The 20,695-nt window shown below is 36.8% G+C and overlaps 1 protein-coding gene across 1 annotated transcript; it reads right to left on the bottom strand.

Annotated features, from left to right (window-relative positions):
• Nucleotides 1-105: 105 nt before the first annotated feature.
• On the bottom strand, nt 106-20,018 carry LOC122045453 (serine/threonine-protein phosphatase BSL1 homolog). Its single transcript, XM_042605679.1, has 15 exons — nt 19,949-20,018; nt 17,483-17,584; nt 10,849-10,930; nt 10,599-10,769; nt 4,059-4,242; nt 3,746-3,950; nt 3,503-3,673; nt 3,193-3,431; nt 2,270-2,354; nt 2,094-2,192; nt 1,828-2,027; nt 1,650-1,725; nt 958-1,093; nt 738-877; nt 106-414 (listed from the first exon to the last, which is right to left on the bottom strand). The coding sequence occupies exons 1-15, from the start codon at nt 19,985-19,987 to the stop codon at nt 331-333; spliced, it is 2,013 nt and encodes a 670-aa protein (XP_042461613.1). The 5' UTR covers nt 19,988-20,018; the 3' UTR covers nt 106-330.
• Nucleotides 20,019-20,695: the final 677 nt, after the last annotated feature.

The following is a 20,695-nucleotide window of genomic DNA, read 5'->3' on the forward strand; positions in this document are numbered from 1 at the left end:
TCACTTTAATCACAAGTTACTACAGGCAGTCATCAGAAATAATCGAAAGAAGAATTTAGTTCCCAAAGAAGCATGATCGTTAATCAGAAAGAGCAAGAAAGAACAGATCAGGAGGGCATGGAGACAATTTTTATATCTCCATCGCCTGCACAAAGCTTTATAATTTAAGGGATGTAAATTCCACCAAAGCCTGTTCGTGGAATTTGGAACAAAGTCATACAAATAAACACGGGATCACCTTCATGGCTTACAGATCATGTACAGATGGTACGCTGTAACAATGCACAATATACGTTAATAGATACGGAAGAAATTTCAACCAAACTGCAGTTAAATGTAAGCCAGAGAACTCCGGTCATTAGCTGATTGGGGTCGGCCTCGAGTTGGAGTCGGTGGCCTCTGAATGTTAAGTTCCTACGTAAGGCACCATTTCAAAAGGGTTAGAATCGATCCAAAGGAATTGTTTGCATCAACAAGATGTAGCATATAGTGAGGGATAATAACAATGGCTTAAATCATGAACGACTTGATAATAAACTGGTGCCTTAACCAATAATTACTAAAGCAGTAGTGTGTTGGTCTCTTCAGATTTGTTACCACATCACATTTAGTTGACATTTGGCTTCATAATGAACAGCTAAGAAACACAAATCAAGATAGTTGTCCCATTGATAATAGATCTAAGCCAAGTTCACTTAGTTAATGATGCATATTAACATAATACTGGTAGTTTGGACCTGCATCCACGTGTCCTCTAGGACATGCTCAGGAGAAGACTCTGGCGATTGAAGCGGTGGCGGAAGTGGATGAATCAGCTTTGGAACAATAACCAACCCTCTACCAACTACAAGTATCGCCCCAGCATTGTTAGCAGTCCCTGATGCGGGTCATGTATCAGTGGGTAAGACATTTTTATTTGCTAAAATCACAGGAGCAAAAAAGTTGAGGTAATGTTACCGCAATAATTAGTTGCTGAAAATAAGGTGATTAGTTGCCCTTGGGCAAACCTTTCAAAGCCATCCATGACACATTCATGAGCTCTTATTATGAGTTGTAACTTGTTTCTTTTGCAAAACTCAGTGACACGGTCAGGCTGCAAGATCAGAAACTTATTCAAATAGCATAAATGAGAAAGAATCCTGGCCAACAGACCAAGCACTCTATTAATTTTCTTAACAGGTAAAAGAACAAGGATGCAAAGACACAGAAATACATTAGTGCATATCACTATATGCCTAGATAACTACACAGGATGAGTACATTTAATAACCTTTTGTTGACTCATACTCAAAACGATAAAGGAAAAGCATGGCTAGCTAAAAACCCAACAAGGGAGACATAACATAGAAGGCCAAAACTGGAAAACCAAAGAAGTTGAAATCCGAAAACACTTCCTAGTTCCTATAAGTAGTAACTGCCTCTGCCAATAAATAAAGATATTCTTCAAGAGTGTATCTACAACTCAACAGACTCCAATCACCAAGGTATTCACGTTGGAAAATTCCTAATATGAAGTATCTGTATGGACAATTTATCATGCACGGCAATCTATTCAATATATTTACTCCGGATTGGTGGCCAGTGTATCTAAAATCCGTTCACCAATGAAAAGTATTAAGTATTTCAAAGATTAGCATCCGTCCATATACCCCAAATGTGACAAGCCCAGGTCCTCTTGCATTTGGTCTCAAACCCTCTATGCTATCGTTCTCTGTGGGATCAGACCTGCAAGTTCAAATGATACACTCAAGATAAAAGAATGATAACCTCATAAGTTACAAAAGCATGACAGGTCATGCATTGCAATTGCACAGGAACTACAAATACCAAAGAAGATCCATTAAGACAATAGATCCAACATCCATGTTAATAGGCCTTTCAAGCTTCTCTATTTGGTCAACAGAATTTATGGACCTCCCAATACCACCATGCATACAGATAATCTTCTTCTCTATGAGAGCTGCAAGTGGAAGGTAGTTGAAAAGTTGATTAAAGCGTGTCCATGCCCATATCCCGTCACTTTCCCCCTGCAAAACTTTCTGCTGAGCAATATCTCATACATAATCCAGAAAAATACTAATCCGTCTTCCTACCATTCTCTCAATGCATTCAAGACGAAAACCAAAAAGGGCATTGATGTCAGCTGCTTCGTGGTTTCCTCGGATCAGGTGAATGTTCTCTGGATTCTCTATCTGTATAAAAGATATCTGACTTACAACACAATATATAGAGGGAAAACTGTCGTGTAATTGAATAGCACAAAGCTTACTTTCAGAGCAAGTAGTAGAGTTATTGTCTCCAAGCTATGCTGACCCCTGTCCACATAATCCCCCAAAAATAGATAGTCTATGTACCTGAAATGCCAACTCTTTATGAAAGGGCAGACTAACACTGTACAAAAACATGCAAGCTATCCATTTACATTGTTAAATATTTATTCACCATACTATAAGGATAAGTGCAACTAATTCTAGTTCCCAGCTCTAGGATTAATAGCATCAATAAGTTTTTCCCGAGTATGCTGTATGAAACAACCAGTGTAAAGCATATGAAAGTACTTGGAACTCGTAGGATAGTAGAACTGACTTTGTCAAAAAACAAGTAAAATATTTCTTTATTCAATTATGTAGAATAAAGCAACAAGTTCCTAGATGAAATGATGATGATGGCACACCAAAGCAGATTAGCCACCTAAGCCATCCTCAGACAGACTTTCACCTTTTGAAATGTATCTCTAATCAGTAGGTGCACACCAAAATCAGCATGCTGAAATCCTTACTTTATTCTAAGTTTGGTTATCATACTGAGCTGGAACCTCAAATATACCAGGATGCAGAATGCTTGTCTGATACCTAACCCATGTTGGTCTAGAATGCTCTTAAGAGTTTCCTGAGAATGCATGGCCGGACTTCTAGGATTCCTTTCTGCAGGTTTATATTGTCCTGAATCTACTTAATACAACGGAAAGTTAACTAAATACTGTCTAAGATTCTGAATCAGAGAGTTTCATTTTTATATTAAAAAAGGCATACTAAAGGCTTATTATTGCCATTGCAATAAAACCCAGGGTTGCATAAAACCCAGGGTTGGATCCCTATCTTGTAATATTGCCATTGCAATTCCTTAATTACACCAATTTTTTTAAAAGATTTTTTTTAAAAAAAGCTTATTACACCAATGTCTGAGTCTTACGTTATGTCTCCGGCGGTTGAGGGAGAGCCATACTCATCAAATAATCTCATAAGATCACCAAATTGACCATGAAGATCACCAAATACTTTAACTGGAGCTTTTAGTTGCAAAACTGTTGGTTCCTGCCTAAAAATCTGTTCCGCGGCATGACAAAGTTCACCAACTTCATAGGAATCAAGGAAAAATCTTCTATTAGCAGGAGGCTTCCAATTTCTTGGTCTGAGCAAATGTGATATAACCTACAACAGAAGAATATATAACAATATCATTTATGTTATAATCTTGAAACATTAGCTAATTGTATGCTTGCCTTCTTATGCAAGCCTTCAGGAGATTTCTGCCTGTTCAAGAACTTTTTTGTTGGATAAGTTTGTTCAACATTTGTTGGGTACATTCTTCTACTCTCATTCTCAAACTGATCCAGTGAAAGCTGCCTTACAAGCCCTCCTAGGTTGCCGACAGTCTCTTTAGCAACCACCACCTGAAATGCTAGAATAAGGATCACTTTTAAAAAAAAAAAACAAAATGGTAAAATGTAAAGATGAAAGTATACCGCTCGAGGATGAAGCCGTACACCTGGCTCAAGGGAGTCGGGAACATCTGAGAGATCATCTTCACCTGACGTTTCATCAATGATAGGAAACTCTGAATCTCCATCATCTGAGATATTTTCCCTTGCAGCCCGCCAGACAGCGCTCACAGCTTCAGCTTCAGCAGCAGAAGCCTGAGTGAGCATTTCAATTGATTTCTGATCCACACTGATAAAAATAAATATTGTTCATCATCTTTCAGAAATCCACTTGGTTTCATAAAATGCATTAAGTACCATAGCAAATAATATGAGCATCAAACTAGAAAGCTTCAACCTGGCAGAGGAAGCTGAATCTTGCTTCTTATTCAATGGTTGTTCAGCAAACTGGGAATCCAAATTGACATTTTGATTAGGTTTGTAATTTACAGAAGGGACACTACCAGAATTGGACATTGAGGAACTGACTTCAGATTGAAAAGTAGAATTTTCAGCAACCAGAAAATCATCAAGTAGAACATCTGCAAAAGGGGTGTGTGTTGCAAGTTCATAATTTGCAAAGAGTAAAGAACAGAAAAAAGATTCAGATGTAAAATAATTAGAGAGATGATGCAATAGGATCAAATTAAGTAACAGAGTTGTTTAAGTAATGGCATAATAAGTGTAATGTCTTTTGTTTACAGGCTTTGGTAGGTGGTTTTTATCCTTTTTTCTGAAATGCAAAGGCATCTCGGATAATGAACTGGACAAGGTATTGTTTTATGAACTAATCTACTCTGGATCTTCTTTCTCTTGCTTCTAACCATCATTTTCTCCAGCCTCTCACCTCTCTTTTCTCTTCTTCCCTGTCTTCCCATTTCCTCTCTAGTTGTCCTGATGAAACAATTAGGGCAGAACCCACTCTCTTCTAACCATCCACTCTCTGGAGTATTTTAAAGCCTAGCAAACCTGAGGAACATTTGGAGGTTATGAGAAACCATGTTGCACGAAGAGAATTTTCCTTGGGAAAATTTTGGTGCCAATGAATGCTAGAGGCGAGCTTTTCAATTTTTCTCCATAGGTCTTTGGCGGATCGAGTGTCACTTATATATAAAGCTTGGACATCGATATCTCTATGTCATTATGTTTTTCTCTCAATATATAAGAGTTAAATTCCCTCCATGGACATAGGCTTACACCAAATTCCGACAAATTGTTCTTATCTCTCGTTGTGTGTTTGTGATACTTTATCAAGGCAAACACTTCATCATGTGCATTTATGAAGGGAGATTATACCTCGTTCTAAAAGTACCAAGTTTGGATCTATTAGTGTGTTTGAGGTTAACAGGAACTAGAAATGTGCTAGAATGACTCCAACCTCATACAACGGTATTAGGGGCATTTGTCATCCTAACAAGGGGTAGAGCAGTCAACAGAGAGAGTATTTGAGGTTGGCAAGGACTTCAACAAGTATAGAAGACTAGCTATTTAGAAGTTCAATGGAAGTACTAATTTCTCTTATCGAGAATATCAATTCTGTTTACAAGCAAAATATGTGAGGTACTCTAAGAAAAGGAAAAATTATCAAATACCATAAAAGTGATTGGAGATTACACAGGCAAAGGTAGTCAGTATCATCAAATTATGATAATGTTATTCATATAATTGCTAGTAAGACTACAACATGTGTGTTTTGTGGCAATTAGGAGCATATTACCAAATCCATCCCATGAGCTGGGTTAGATATGGTAGGTAACAATGATATTTAAACAAATCTGAAGGAATCATATGTACTAGTTTATATATGGTAGTTGGTAGGGATATTCAAACAAATTCCAATGTAAGTGTACTAGTTACAGACAGAGCAATAGAAAGGAAAGTTTTATGGGCAATGATTTTAGTAACATAAATATAGATCCAGGCTCAAATCATCAAAGGATGTGCACAAGGCATGTAGTCACGCTACAAAGAAAAGCCCAGACAATTGATGCTAAGGACATTGCTATTGTGTCTCAAAGGAAAAGAATATGTTGGGACTAGTGTGTTGAGATGGTCAGATACACTACAAGGGGTGAATACTGATTGTACCTACAAATAAGAATTATAATACTCTTGATAATAGTTTAGCAAGGTCACAAATACAAATTATACAGCAGAAATAAATTCATACAAATTCAAAGCATATCAATCTCACACACAAGGATGAAACATGGTTGCCCCCGAACAATGGTGCAATAGTTATGCCCTCCAATAAATAAGCTAAGGTTTAAGTCTCAGTTGTAGCGCACTGCAGGGATTTCTCTTTAGTGAGAAGTGGGCCTAAGAATGTTGGCCATCTGGATGGGCCCTCCATGAGCGCTTCCCAATTTACCAAGATGGTTGAAACTTTCATGGGTCGGTCGATCACCTCCAGGATTAGTTGGATTAAAGGGATTACCCAAAAAAAAAAGGGATAAAACATGGTTCCTCGTTCCTATTCCACAACTTATGACTAGTAAGTCACCCAATGAGTCACAATCTTTCTCCTTTGTGGTGAACTACTACTAGAGGTGGATAAACATCTTACAACATGACCAATTACAAGCACTTAGAAGAGGACGACCTAAAAATACAAGGGAGAAGCTCAGTTAGAATCTAACCAATCATTATTTTTCACGAACTTCAAGCCACCACCTAAGTCCCTTTTTATAACCTTCAATTTCCTTTATTTTTCACTTGTTATTTAGTTGATTTGTCACCAATCAGTCGATTGGATCCACACTTAACCTAAGTCAATTGGAATCCATCATCAATCAACGAAGGCATTGTAGCCCTTATTTCATCTAACCATTGCAGTATTACTTTGTCGGATCAACTGACCCTAGCTCAATCGACTGCTTAATTGATTCAATCGCAAAAACAAACATTTTATTCAATCGTGGATCGCTCTGAGTCAACTCCTTAGTTAAAATCATTCTCCTAGGTACTATCCTCTAAAAATAATGGTTGTGGATCAAAACATTTGACGTATCAGTTTCAGGATCAGTACTACCCTCTAAACCTTTAATCTTATGAGCAATTATGTTATCACCAAAAATACCTACCGTGAAGCCATCCAAGCAACCGATCCCATAGAAACACCAGCAGTAGGCTTTGCCAAACGAAGTGATTATCAAGGAGCCACCTCTGCATTATCAGCTATCCTTAAACAAAACAATACCCAAATTCAGCTTCTTGCCCAAATTATTGAAAGTCTAGGAGACATTCAAACAAGCCTAAACAATATCCTCGAAAATTCTAAACATAAAATTTCCACAACAATACCTGAGAACTTAATCTCAAAATTACAAAACCTAACCCTTGGCAAAATTGAAAAACCTAAAGAGGTAGTGGGAAAACTAAGAGTCTTCCAAGACCCATATCAATTACTAAAACAAGAGCAGGCGAAGCTCAAGAAGTAATGGCGGAACAACAATTAGTAAGCCAGACCACAACTTCTGCCCCAACTCCTCTAGTTGAAGACCAAATACGAGAATACAGAAAGAATCAATGGAGGCTTCATAATACTCAAAGAGCTGCACAACGCATCGACAGAAGAATAACGGGAAGAGCCCCTCTGGTATATACACTTGAGCAACAATTGGATCCACAAGTCCAACTTCAAACATCCATGAATGAATGGGCCTCAATAGTTCCGGCAGAAGTACTTTATCATTCTAGAAGAGACGATGAGCATCATCGAGTCTAAGATCAGAAGAACCGTTACTAGTGATCAATTCTAACTAGATAGACCAAAATTTTATACAAGAAGAAAGTTTTCGTCGACTTCGAAGAAGCCGGATGTAGTATATTCATATTGGAATTCTCCAAATAAGAATACAAACGCTCCACCGACAAGAAGAAGGTGTTCTGGCACTGGTTATTTTCAGAGCAAACCGGTGGATGGGTGATCAAGCTATACTGACTACCATGGAAGTTGGCTTAACACAAGGAAGTCAAATGGTTTATGTTAACACAAGGAAGTCAAATGGTTTATGTTAACACAAGGAAGTCAAATGGTTTATGTCAAATGGCTATATCTGTTTCAAGAATAATAAAGCAATCTTCGGGAGGTACCTCTAGGTTAGGGAGGTTTCTGACTGTTTCTTTTATTTTTTTAACCAAGGCCCAATCTTGGAAATTCATCCGTTTATCACCTGTCGGACTGGTCTTCGCATATAAGGGGCTTAGTAATTTGCCAAGATTAGGAATATAATTTCGATCATAATTTAAAATTCCTAATCATGATCTCATGCCTTTCTTCGTCATTAAGTCTTCATCCTGAAATTCTGTAATCTTGGTGATAATATGCGGTTGTAATTTTATCATCAGGTATAACATAAACCATTTGACTTCCTTGTGTTAAGTCAACTTCCATGGTAGCCAATATAGCTTGATCACCCATCCACTGGTTTGGCTCTAAAAATAACCAGTGCCAGAACACCTTCTTGTCGGTGGAGCGTTTGTATTCTTACTTGGAGAATTCCAATATGAATATACTGCATCCGGCTTCTTTGAAGTCGATGAAAACTTTCTTCTTGTATAAAGTTTCGGTCTACCTGGTTAGAATTGATCACCAGTAACGGTTCCTCTAATCTATGAACATAGATCCGATGATGCTCATCGTCTCTTCTGGAATGATAAAGTACTTCCGCCGGAACTATTGAGGCCCATTCATTCATGGATGCTTGAAGTTGAACTTGTGGATCCAACTGTTGCTCAAGTGTATATACCAGAGGGGCTCTTCCCGTTATTCTTCTGCCGATGCGTTGTGCAGCTCTTCGAGTATTATGAAGTCTCCGTTGATTCTGTCTGTATTCTCGTATTTGGTCTTCAACTAGAGGAGTTGGGGCAGAAGTTGTGGTTTGACTTACTAATTGTTGTTCCGCCATTACGTGAGCTTCGCCTGCTCTTGTTTTAGTAATTGATATGGGTCTTGGAAGACTCTTAGTTTTCCCACTACCTCTTTAGGTTTTTCAGTTTTGCCAAGGGTTAGGTTTTGTAATTTTGAGATTAAGTCCTCAGGTATTGTCGTGGAAGTTTTATGTTTAGATTTTTCGAGGATATTGTTTAGGCTTGTTTGAATGTCTCCTAGACTTTCAACAATTTGGGCAAGAAGCTGAATTTGGGTATTGTTTTGTTTAATGATAGCTGCAGAGGTGGCTCTTTGATAATCACTTGGTTTGGCAAAGCCTACTGCTAGTGTTTCTATGGGATCGGTTGCTTGGATGGCTTCACGGTAGGGTAGAGTATTTTTGGTGATAACATAATTGCTCATAAGATTAAAGGTTTAGAGGATAGTACTGATCCTGAAACTGATTATCGTTAAAAAGGGTAGTTCCTCACCAAGCTAGACTCACACAAGTGTTTGCTTGGACTTATAAGGTCATTTGCCTGTGATGCCAAGGTAAGACTTGTTCTTTTGTTAGCTTAGTTTGCATAATACCAACATTTTAACAATAATAGTTCATGAAAAGAACTAACCTGGAGCCTATTAAAATCATTCTAATGATCAAATCTCACCTAAGTTAACAGCTATCCTCGCCCAGAAGTACCAAGTCTCTTAACTCTCACAGCTCACTACTAGAGCTTAACTTCGTAGCTTAATTTTATCACCAAATCTCTCATTTGGTTACTCATCCATCGAATGCACTGAGCTAATGTTTAAAATTTTGAGTCGTACCAGAGTTTCGATACATGACCGGAACTATACGACTTCAGTATCACACATGAAATTATGACATTTGGCATCACCTATGAAGTTTTGGCATCTAGCATCTCACATATCAATAGGGCTCCGAGTTTATTGGCAAAGGCTAAGGAATAAGGATCAAGCTGAAGGCTCCATATAGACAGTCGAAGTCATGGCGAACAATCTTAGTGGGAGCTCTGACAGAAAGACTAATCACCGACACTTAGTGGTTGGCTGCAGGGGGATCATTGCAAGAATTATGCAAGCGCTAGTGGAAGAGGTAAAGATTGAGCATAAGATTCTTAGAGGTTGTCAAGGTCATGGTGGATGATCTCATTCTCAAAGAGAGATCCAATGTGAGGGAACCAGAAATGCTCAGTTTGGGTGATTGAGAGAAGTTTGTAGAATAGTTGATCTCTTGGTCACAAAGTGTTGTTGTTGTGTTAACGAGGACTAACTATGCAAGTTCAGGGATGAGAAGGTTGGCAGTGGCTTGTGTCAGAAAGGTTCAGGATTGAACTCAAGATTGGGATTGAGAGATTAAGATGGATAGATAGACAAAGCTCCAATATCATATAATGGGTCGAGTTGATCCTCCAAGTAGTCTCCTTTACCTATAGATATTCTTTGTCAATATAAGAAATTATACATAGGTCTCCAGTATTATGTGGTTTTCCCATTTAAGTCTCTAGGTTCATATAAAGGTCACAGTACAAGAAAAGATCATTTTAGTTTAGATCAAACTGAGAAACCTCCCATGTGAATTCCTACAAGAGACATTAGGCTATGACAGTTAAATTAGAAAGGTACAATGACAGTCTACTAGCAACATAGTACCTCTAACCTTTTGCTCAGTTTTTTTTAATAGCACAAATTGAACTACTAAAAATAATCAAAAAAGAGCTATGTTCTTCACGAGCAAAATTTAATATTAAATCAAGGTTAGGAACAAATGACAGTAATGAAAAATGATAACAGAAATCATAGTCATCACAAAGGGAAGAAAGAGGAAAATTTTACATAAAAGAAAAGAAATGTGACCCTAGCCTATATGCTCCAATTAAATAAGACAGACTATTCAACCTACCATATTCACTTATAAACTGAGTCATCCATCATTCAGAACAAATGACTCGTTGCACAGTCAATAAATAATTAAAGCCACAAAGGCCATAGATTCCAGTTTACCTCCCTTTAGACCACCAAAAACATATACTTGAGTCCCAACAGAGGCCAATGCATGCCGACACCTGCGTAGAAGTTCTAAGGAACCATCATTATCAGTCGGTGACTTATGAGTCCGAGTAGATGTGACAACTCCATTTCTGTCCAACCACACCCCAGCAGCAGTGTCCAGAACTGCAAGCAAGAGGCCCAGTTCAAGAGTCTAGGAAAAAAAACAATTTCCCAGTTATGGTATAAGGTAATCAATTCTTACCAGCAATGGAAGCTTCACCTTCAACATTTCGTCCTCCCTTGAGAGCCCCACCAGTAACATGCAATCGAGCCCCTACAAAAACCTAGAACTTGCATAGTCACTCCAACTGAGAAAGAGTGTCAAAAGTACTTGAAGATGGTAAAAGCATGATGGTACCTAAGTCCTATCAAATGAAAAACTAGAGAAAATGAATGAGAAATGAAATGATTACTTCAAAGGAATTGACCTCATTGCTAGGCTATTTCATTTCATAAATGATACATGAGGATTCAGAAGGGTGTTCATTTATGGCATTCAAGAGGCCTTGTCTACACAAAAAATACTAATCATAGAGAAAATAAAGGAACAAATTCTAGAGCAAATAAAGGATGAATTTAAGTTGCATAACCTAGTCTAAACGGGAAAAAAGGACAGTAATTAAAACTTCATTGATCTTTTTTTTTTTTTTTTTTTATGTTATGGCTTGCATAAGATTCCATCTTGTTAATGACTCTGAAATGCGACTTGTGTGGACAAAGATGGGCATGTCGAGACTTTCTTTGACAAGGGACTGTTTTGCACTAAGGCTCCACTAAGTGGAGATAAGCATGTTGAAACTTTCTTTGACAACAGAATGTCATGCGGTGAATCTTCATTGATTGGAGGCAAGCAACTCAAACATCCTTTGTTGAGTTTCATGCACTGAGTATTCATATAGTCAAGGTGAGCATGCCAAAACTTCCTTAGGAATAAGAAAGCATCATGAATCAAGTCTTCATCTAAGGAGGGTGAGCAAATCGAGACTTCTTTTGGATTGCATCTTGTATCGAGCCTTGATCAAACGAAGGCAAACATGCTGAGACTTCTATAGGACTGAATGAAGATAGGAAAGCATCTTTCGTGGAATCTTCATACGATGGTGTAAGCACACCAAGACTTCTTTGTGGTCAAGGGAATAATATGTGAGCATCTTAAACTGAGTGTCCGTTGAGTGGTGAGCATGCCATTATGCCAATTTCTTTTGAATTGAATGTGGATAAAAATAAGTCTTGCGCCAAAGTCTTCATCGAGCAGAGATGGGAACGGCAAAAAATTAATTTGAATCAACTGATGGCAACACAACATATAGTGACTCATCATCAAGTCATTGCAGAGACATGAAAACTTTAATAAAAGAGTTTGGACAGAATATTTTGCGCCATGTTCATTGAGTGAAAGTAGGTGCACCAAGATGTATTCAAATAAAGTGAGAATAGGTCAATGTCATGCGTTAAATGTTAGATATTTTTTTGTCCTATTTAAATTTTTGCATCATAAATTACCTTTTTTCAAATTTAGACAATTGCTTAAGGAACCAATATTTTAGGTTTTGAGGTTTGAGTCAAAAGCAGATTAGGTTTGGATGAAACCCATCAAGAAGACATGGTAATCGGCATTCTATGGGTCTATACCAAGCTTGATTTGGACTCATTTTGACAAGCATAGAATTAAACCAAATTTATATCACTTTTTGGTTTAGTGGAATTTTTGGGAGGTTAGAGATTATTTGTATTCCCTCTCTTTCTCTCTCCATGTATCATCCCTTCTGATCCTTCTCTTCTCCTCCTCTTGTAACATTGTTGCCCTCACATCCCTTCTCTGTGCACACCAATCACCCTCAACCACTATCATCGACTAGTCGTTACTCCCAATTCCCTCTTCGCCTCCTTCAGCAACTTTCCCACTATTTTTTCTTTGTTGCTGCAGACTGTCGATGTCACCTGTGCACCACAGCATTGACACCAACACTTGCACGACCCAACACCATCACTGTTTGCATACCCTAGCACCAACATCGATACTTGTAAGCCTTGCATATCAAGTCACACTATCGAGGACCCTTTTCCCACAAGTGTTCTAACCTGGCTACATATGTCACCAATGTGCTTGAGCACTAGCATTTGACCCTTGCATGAAGCATCGTTGCCCTAACGTGAGCTGTCACTTCCCAAAAGGAAACATCAACAGTCAATTTGGAGGTAATAAGGATTCAAATAGTAATTTCCTTATTGGTATTGGGAAATGATTGCCTAATTTGGACTAATAATTAGGTGTTATTCAGGTTTGATTGATCAAAATGTTTCACATCATTGAAGCATCTACTCTGTTTCATCAATTAAAGGGAATTGCTAGGTAAGAAGTTGTTTAAAATGGTCCTTCAAATAGGATAGTTGTCCTTAAAATTGAGGTATAATGAGGATTAATGGATCAAGACTAAATCCATTAGCCTCCGAAATAGATGTTTGGATTTAATATTTATATCACATATTAGCTATGTTTGGATTGTTTTAGGGTAATTAGACTAGGGCTGGATCCATTAAGCTTGAATTTTGATTATTGTGTTATTATTGTGTTTAGTTTATTTTGAGCTTTCCTAAGTTGTTCATCCATGTGTGTTTGTAGATACACATGCAGGGGAAGCACACAGCACACTGACATTGTAAAGATTTGAATCTTCCTCAATACATATTTGAGATGGGTAAATTTATCTGAGATTAACTTATAACATTGTGCGTGAATTAAGTATGCAAATGAATATTTATTGTGCTACAACTATTTGAAAAGGAGAATAAAATAACACTAAACTAGTAATGGGTTGGTTCTCAAAGAACTAGATTATTGATACTTCAATAAATGATATTCTTATATTGTTATTCACATATGGGTTATCATGGGGCAATTTAGAGGGGTTATTTCAAGAACAACAAACTTAAATAAAATGTGAACCAAAGTAGAATAATTGTTAGGTAAACAACAACTATTATAAATTGTGAAAATGAACACTAAAAAGTGAATCCGAGGTTGAACCTAGTTGTACCAGTGTATCTAACCACCCACATTCACGTGGTAGCATGAGTCGCTCACAGCTAATATCTATCTATGCAAGTGTTATATTGTTGTTTATAACTAGTGAGGGATTTAGCCCACATATCATATCATTATAATAACCTAACTCCAATGATTCCCATTTTAGCGGATATGCCAGTGATGAACAAAAGATGATAGTTAAAAATAATAAATGATGAAAATTAAATGGATTTACTTGTGGAGAATAAATAATGATAACTGAAATGACTTGTGATAATAAACAGAAATTATAAATAAAATGATTAGTAATAATAAATGGTGAAAATTAAATGGCGTAAAAATAAGAGCTGACTTTATATTAAAATAAAATCTCCAACTTAGAACTTTATGATTACTTATATGATTTTTGAACTGTTAAAATTAAAATCCAATTTCATTATTACTTGGCAATTTGTGTTTATTCCCTGCTTTCTTAACCTCTACGGGCTCTAGTTTTATCGGTATGGATTGATGTTAAAGCCTTGATTGATTTCAATCATTATAAGATCCTTGAGAAGTTCAAAATCAGGTATAATTTTACTAGTTTTACTTTTCGTTCAATTCATTTGTGTTTTTGTTATTGTACAATAAAAGGAATGAACATGGTTTAAAATTTCATTCTATGTCGGGCAAAACAAGCGAAATTTACCGTTCCGCCCGCCTACCAACACCGGCATCGCGAGCCGCTGCATGGTCGCAGAGGCGTTGCGATCCCGCGGCAAGCTCCGTGGGGTCATGGAGGTCGCAACGGGGATGCCCACAAGCACACAAGGACTCCACAGGTCACTGGGTAACACTGAGTGAGTGCACGGGTTCATGATGGGGACACCCACGGTAGCAGCGGAGACTCCTGCTAGTCACAGCGGGGGGCATTGGGTGCATTGGGCGCGCAAGTAGTGGCAGGGGTGCCACGTGGACGCTCGGGTCGCGTGCAGGAGTGCATTGGGTGTGATGCAAAACTTAGATTAATAATTAAACTTAGGTTAATAATTTCAATCAATTGTTAGTATAATCTAAACAAAATTAATCAAACCCTAATAAAAGTATCTCATTAATTTAATATATATATATAAAGGCACCGTGATCTTGTATTTTTCCCTTTTTAATACAAAAAATTATTTTATTTTTTGTATTTTTAATTTTTTTTAATATTTAGATTAAATTTTTCATTTTTATTTAATATATTTTATATTTAAAAATACCAAAACTATATCAACATGACACGATACGGTAGTGAAACTATATCGCCTAGTCATACAGCGAATCTCCGACACGGATTGATATTTTAAATCATAGGAATAAATATATTTGTTGGATACCTCTAATTTAACCTGAGTTATCTACTGTTATAACTCTCAATTACCTTTGGTAAGTTGTCAAGAAGTAGGGTATGTATTGGTAAGTGGAATTACACCCCTAGATTGTGACAGTAAATTTGTTCCTTAAGCAAAGATGAGCAATATTGATCTACAGGTGATGTTGAAGGTCGTCAACTGGGATAAGATCTCTTATCTAGACGACCACTAGCCTATTCTAGCAGTCAACAAACCTGTGAGCATTGAAGAAGGTGTTGCACTGGCAATGCACGCATTAGAGTGGACTGTATTAGCATTGAGGAAGGTGTTGCACTCAACAATGCACTCATTAGAATGGAATGTGTTGGACAAGGATGATCACTTGGTGTATAGAAAAGAGTGCCATAGTGATTGCACCGGATGACTAAAATGTTATATAGACAATAAAGGCTCAAAGGGATGCTTCAATTCACTTTGTGAACTGGTGTCACAACGGCTATAGAGGATTTCTTGTATGTTCATATAGAAATTATTCTTTATTGTACATCTCGTCCTCTAATTTTGTCAATGCTTCAAACATAATTGAGTTCTGGTGGACCACCTCCAGTGATTGAGTGCTCACTACCTTGTTTGTTCTCCCTCATAACCCGGTCTTCTTATCACTAGATGGAATAGCACAACCATTATGATGTAAGATTTACATCTCAATGTCCCATCGAATATGAGCAACAAGCCCTTCGATAAAACTACTTTTGTCAAGTCATGAGTTTGGTTAAACAGTTGCAAAAAGCAACTATAGTATTACTATCGTGATTTGATGAATGCTGGCCAACTCGCCATCCACATTATCAAATGTAATGGGTTGATAAAAGGATGAGAACTCCATCTACAAACACCTCTCATGATAAAAGCTCATGGAATCACTTGAGTTAATTATACTATTGGATGGCGTCTCCTTCAAGGTTCACAGAGGTAGGTTCGACTTTAGAACTATCTGGTGTGTGATGAATTTTTTTTCTATGATTTTTTTTATTCTTGAGGATGGTGAGCCCTCATAACTCCAGAGTGAGGCCACCTCTAGGTTTGGTGTATCTTGTAGTTATGTACTTAAGGTTGTCTAGTTGATTCTTTATTACTTTTAATGCCTAAGTGATGCTTTCTGAAGAGTTTTGAAATTGCTCAAATTAAGTTTCTTGAACTAGGTTCAAGATTTTGTATCCCACTTTGCATCTGGTTGATACCTACAGGAATGTGCTAAGATTCCTTCTCATTTTTTTCTTTGCAGTGAATCATGCACATGTTTTGCACAATATTTATTTTGTATTGTCATAACAAAAATAAATCAATAAGAAAACTTTAAAAATGACAGGTGCAAAAGATAGAATCATTTATTGGATTATGGTGGGACAATAACTTCACAAGCTAGCAATGGACTTAATGTAGCAGTAGTGGAAGTGGAAATGACAACAATGTTGGAAACAAGGTATTAAAAGGTGGTTACAGGTGCTAGTTGGTCAGTCCAGTACCTCGTGCATAAGCAGGACCCAAGAATTCAATATTAAAAGAAGAGAATTATATTAAAAGTTACGAATACTTATATATAACAAATTGTGTCCTTAATAATCAAAAGGAATTTACAATCATAAACAACCGGCTCATAGTTGATAATTTAGCACTAAACCAACAAACAAATCACAACAAAATATTTCATTTCACATTCAACCAAGAAAATAAAAAATCCCAATGTAGCATAAAATTCAATAAATCAAACACAGATTCAAATTGAAAAAAAAAAAATCATATAACAACAACCACCACCAAGCCTTATCCTACTAGGGTGAAAATATCATAACTAATTTATAATTACTGTCATACTATAATTCCAAAATATAAATAACTAATATCAAATGAATCGATTACATATTAAAAACTACCTATTTTTTCTCTTGAGACTTGTCAAAACTAAATATATGAATTACCGGGCCGCCTAAGTAGTCTGCCTAAGCCACTTTCAAAAAGAATCACCTAATAAGGGACACCTTGCAAATAGGTGAACCAGCCCCTTGATGAAATTGGCTACGTGGTGGCCTGCCTTTTATTTTTATTTATTTGTATTTTTTTTAGTTGACACCAGATATTTAGCTTACGCCGACTAATCCTGGGGTTGCCTACCTTTTTGAACTATGGTTGGAAGGGAAACAAAGGTAAATCAAAGTAATCAAAAAGATCCATAATACCAAGTAGATGGAAACCCAAATCCAATCAAGATGGAGAACTAGAAAAAGGTTAAGGGTAAATAGTTGATCACTTGAAAGGGATCAACCTCCAAATTGCCAGTAGTAGGATATTTTATTTCATAAATTTGGAGATTTCCAAAGGCTTTTATTTCTAGGCATGAAGGAGGTTCTTTGTCTATGATAAAATAATTAATTCAAGAAAAATAAAGGGAATAGCTATTGACTTGAATCACTTACTGCTGCATGCTGATATCTTGGAGATGGTGACACACCAGGAGCAAGGGTCCACTCCCATTTACCATTTGTATGCATAAGCAGTCCATAAGCATCAGATAGAGGCTGCAAAAGAATTTAGCAGGTTTCTTAAGCAGCATTCTCTGTAAAGTAATCCTTTGACTGTCTTGTTGCTTGTAGGTACTTAGCAACAGAAACCAAGTTTGAAAAGCAGACAAAAGAACATATATCACTTAAAGAACAAACCAATGTGAAATCAAAGCAATAAATACATGTTTAGCTCAAGTTACAAAATCTCAATTCATGCTGAAGTGTCCGACTTTACTGGAATATGATATTGTTTTGGGTGCCATATCGATGTTTCAATGTATGGTGCTAATGAAAAATTGGATGGGGAGAAGGAAAGAGATGAAAAAAAATAAGAAAAAAATACATCTATATTCCTAACTCTCATACAGATTTCACACAATTTAGACATTATATTGCATGAACAAAAGCTAAAATAATAACAACATCCATTAACTTAACGCATTTTGTAGCATGCCAAAGGGTGTTGAATGTAGTATGATAGTATACTCATTGGCATTATTGATACAATAATAAGCGAGTAGTTTCGAGTTTTGATAATTTTTCAGAACAAGGCTTCGACTGTACCGCCCAGTACAATACATTACAGTATGAATAGAAAGCTAATGCAGTACACCAGCTCATGCCAATTTGTTACACAACTTTGAAAATGGGAATCTTTCAAAGGCTTTAGTGAAATTGTTTGCAAATTGATGCTTGGTGAAGATATGAGGAATCACAATCTTTATAAAAGAATTTCAAATTAACAATCCTCCTCAATCTGCTTGGTCATGAAACAGTACTAGCAACATAAATAACTACTTTACTATCAGAATGAACAAAAATAAGCTCCAAACAAAAATTGCCAGAGTTTTCAATAAAGGTCTTTACTCTTTAACTATTATCTCTGGAGCACATTAGGTCATAGTAACACTCAAAAGAATGACATAAGTCCACCAAAAAGGATGACTTGGTGTATGAAGTTGCCATCAATAACGGTATTATGAGGGGAAAAAACCATGGGAAATCATCCCTTTATTGCAAGCAAATAGGTTGCTCTGTTTTTTTTTTTTTTTTTGGGATAAGTAAAAGTGGTGATATATCAATATCCAAAGTGTACAAAAAGAGGTTTTAGGATCAATTCATGTCTGATGAAGTATCATATCTGAATAGATGCCTAAACACATGTATACATGTATTTGCACGCTCCTTAATATTCTCTCCACATCTAACTATTCCTCTCCAAAAAAATTATGATTTTGGGCCCTCCATACATAACGTATCAATGATGACAAGGCATAATACTGAGCCTTTGTCACAACCCTACTCCCACGATAATGTTGTCCAAAGACACGAATCGTCCTTCGATAGGTGGACATCTCTAGGTGCATATGAAATCAGCCTCGAATCCTCCTCCATAGGTCTACAATAGGCAGACATGCCCCTGTGTCTCCGGCACATGCCCGCAAAAGGTGTATTGTCGATCCTCCAAATAATCATGTCAATCTGTGTTGGGAAGCCTCCGTTGTGCCAACACCTAGAAGGTAGTCGCATGACTTGGCTGAACGTAAGACTTTCACACTATTTGGACCCATGGCACCCTGGGACTAGGGCATCTAAATAAGTCATAAGCCCGAGCTACTCCTCCCTCCTATAAAAATCACACTGTCAATCTTTGTCTAGTAGCCTCAGGTGACCTGACGCCTCCAGGATGAGATCATGTATGTATAGCAAGCGCTTGATCAGCGGAGAATCTGAATGAGATGTCTGCCATGTTCTTGGTGATCAAACCCTTGACACCCATGTCACAAATAAACAATCTTATAAAAGAACAAGAGCTCACTATTGTCATACTGCAGTTCAAGATTTTATTATAAGAGATGCATCTTCACTTTCCTGCCAACTTTGTTTGGGGTTTATATTGGAACCAAGGACAGTAATTTTGTACTGCACCTGTGAATATGGAAAAAGAATTTCTGTCCACCGAGTTCCTGAGCTAATATACATAACTGACTCCATTGAGCCAATGTCCATCAATAATTCTAGGACTGACATCCCTTCTAATTGCATCTTCATTTCTTGGTATTTTTCATCAAATTTATGAAAAGATCCTTTGATCTTTCAAAATTAATAAACGTTAGCATGACTTTAACACTGCTCTAAGAAGCTACAAAATAAAACTTCCTTTAGTCGGTGATAATTCAGTAGCATAAAAATTGTTACACGCCAATAGTAAATCAACCAAGATGATGAGCTTCACGACATCTTTAAGAGAAAGCATCTGATCAACTCAAATATTAACCAGGCAATCTCAGTAAGTTAACCTAATCAAATTATTCAAAAAAGTGCAGAACATTAGAACTGTAGATTCAAAGAAAAATGACATATAAGAACAGTTCACACCATTCCAGAAGAATCTCTCCCCCCACATAGCAAAAGCATGCCATCAGAGCGTGCACTTGCAGTGGCATACCTGTGAATGGATGGGGAAAAAATGTCAAAACATAGAAGCCAAATTGAATGTGTCAATTTAAGATAACATACAATGTGGCATACACTCATGCCAACTGATTTTATAGAATAGAGGTTCTAAATCAATTCGGATCACACCTCAGATAAATGGTAACTTGATGTGGGCGTGAGTCTCTAGAGTAATGTAAAACTGAATGCATAAAAGTTTGACATATAATAACAAAACACCATTACAAAGGTCAAATTGGTCTCTTATACATAGAATTATTAGTTTCTAGATGTTATCAACATTCCTTACAACAAAAGCTACTTGAAATGAAAGAAAGAGAAGACCCTCAACTTTAGGAGTGGGATATTTACTAAATTGCAATGAGAAAAGAAAAGAAAATTTTTATCTTTTATTTTTCTAATTTCATCCAGCATAATATAATTCAAAATTTTATTGTTTTTGGTTTCTAGAATTAACAAATATTGTAATTTGCTACTGCATTAAGTGATAGCTATACTTATTATTGTCTCATATTAGAGACAAAAGTGTAGGTATTACTTCTTCTCTGATTCATAAGTATTGAGAAAAGAAGCAAAAGTTACACATGACGTAGAGGGTCAGCTTAACATATATTAAAATAACTAAGGATATGTACAAGGATGTAATGACAAGAACAAAAACTCTAGACA

This window comes from Zingiber officinale, chromosome 2B (assembly GCF_018446385.1).
Source record: "Zingiber officinale cultivar Zhangliang chromosome 2B, Zo_v1.1, whole genome shotgun sequence".
NCBI classification, from domain to species: Eukaryota; Viridiplantae; Streptophyta; class Magnoliopsida; order Zingiberales; family Zingiberaceae; genus Zingiber; species Zingiber officinale.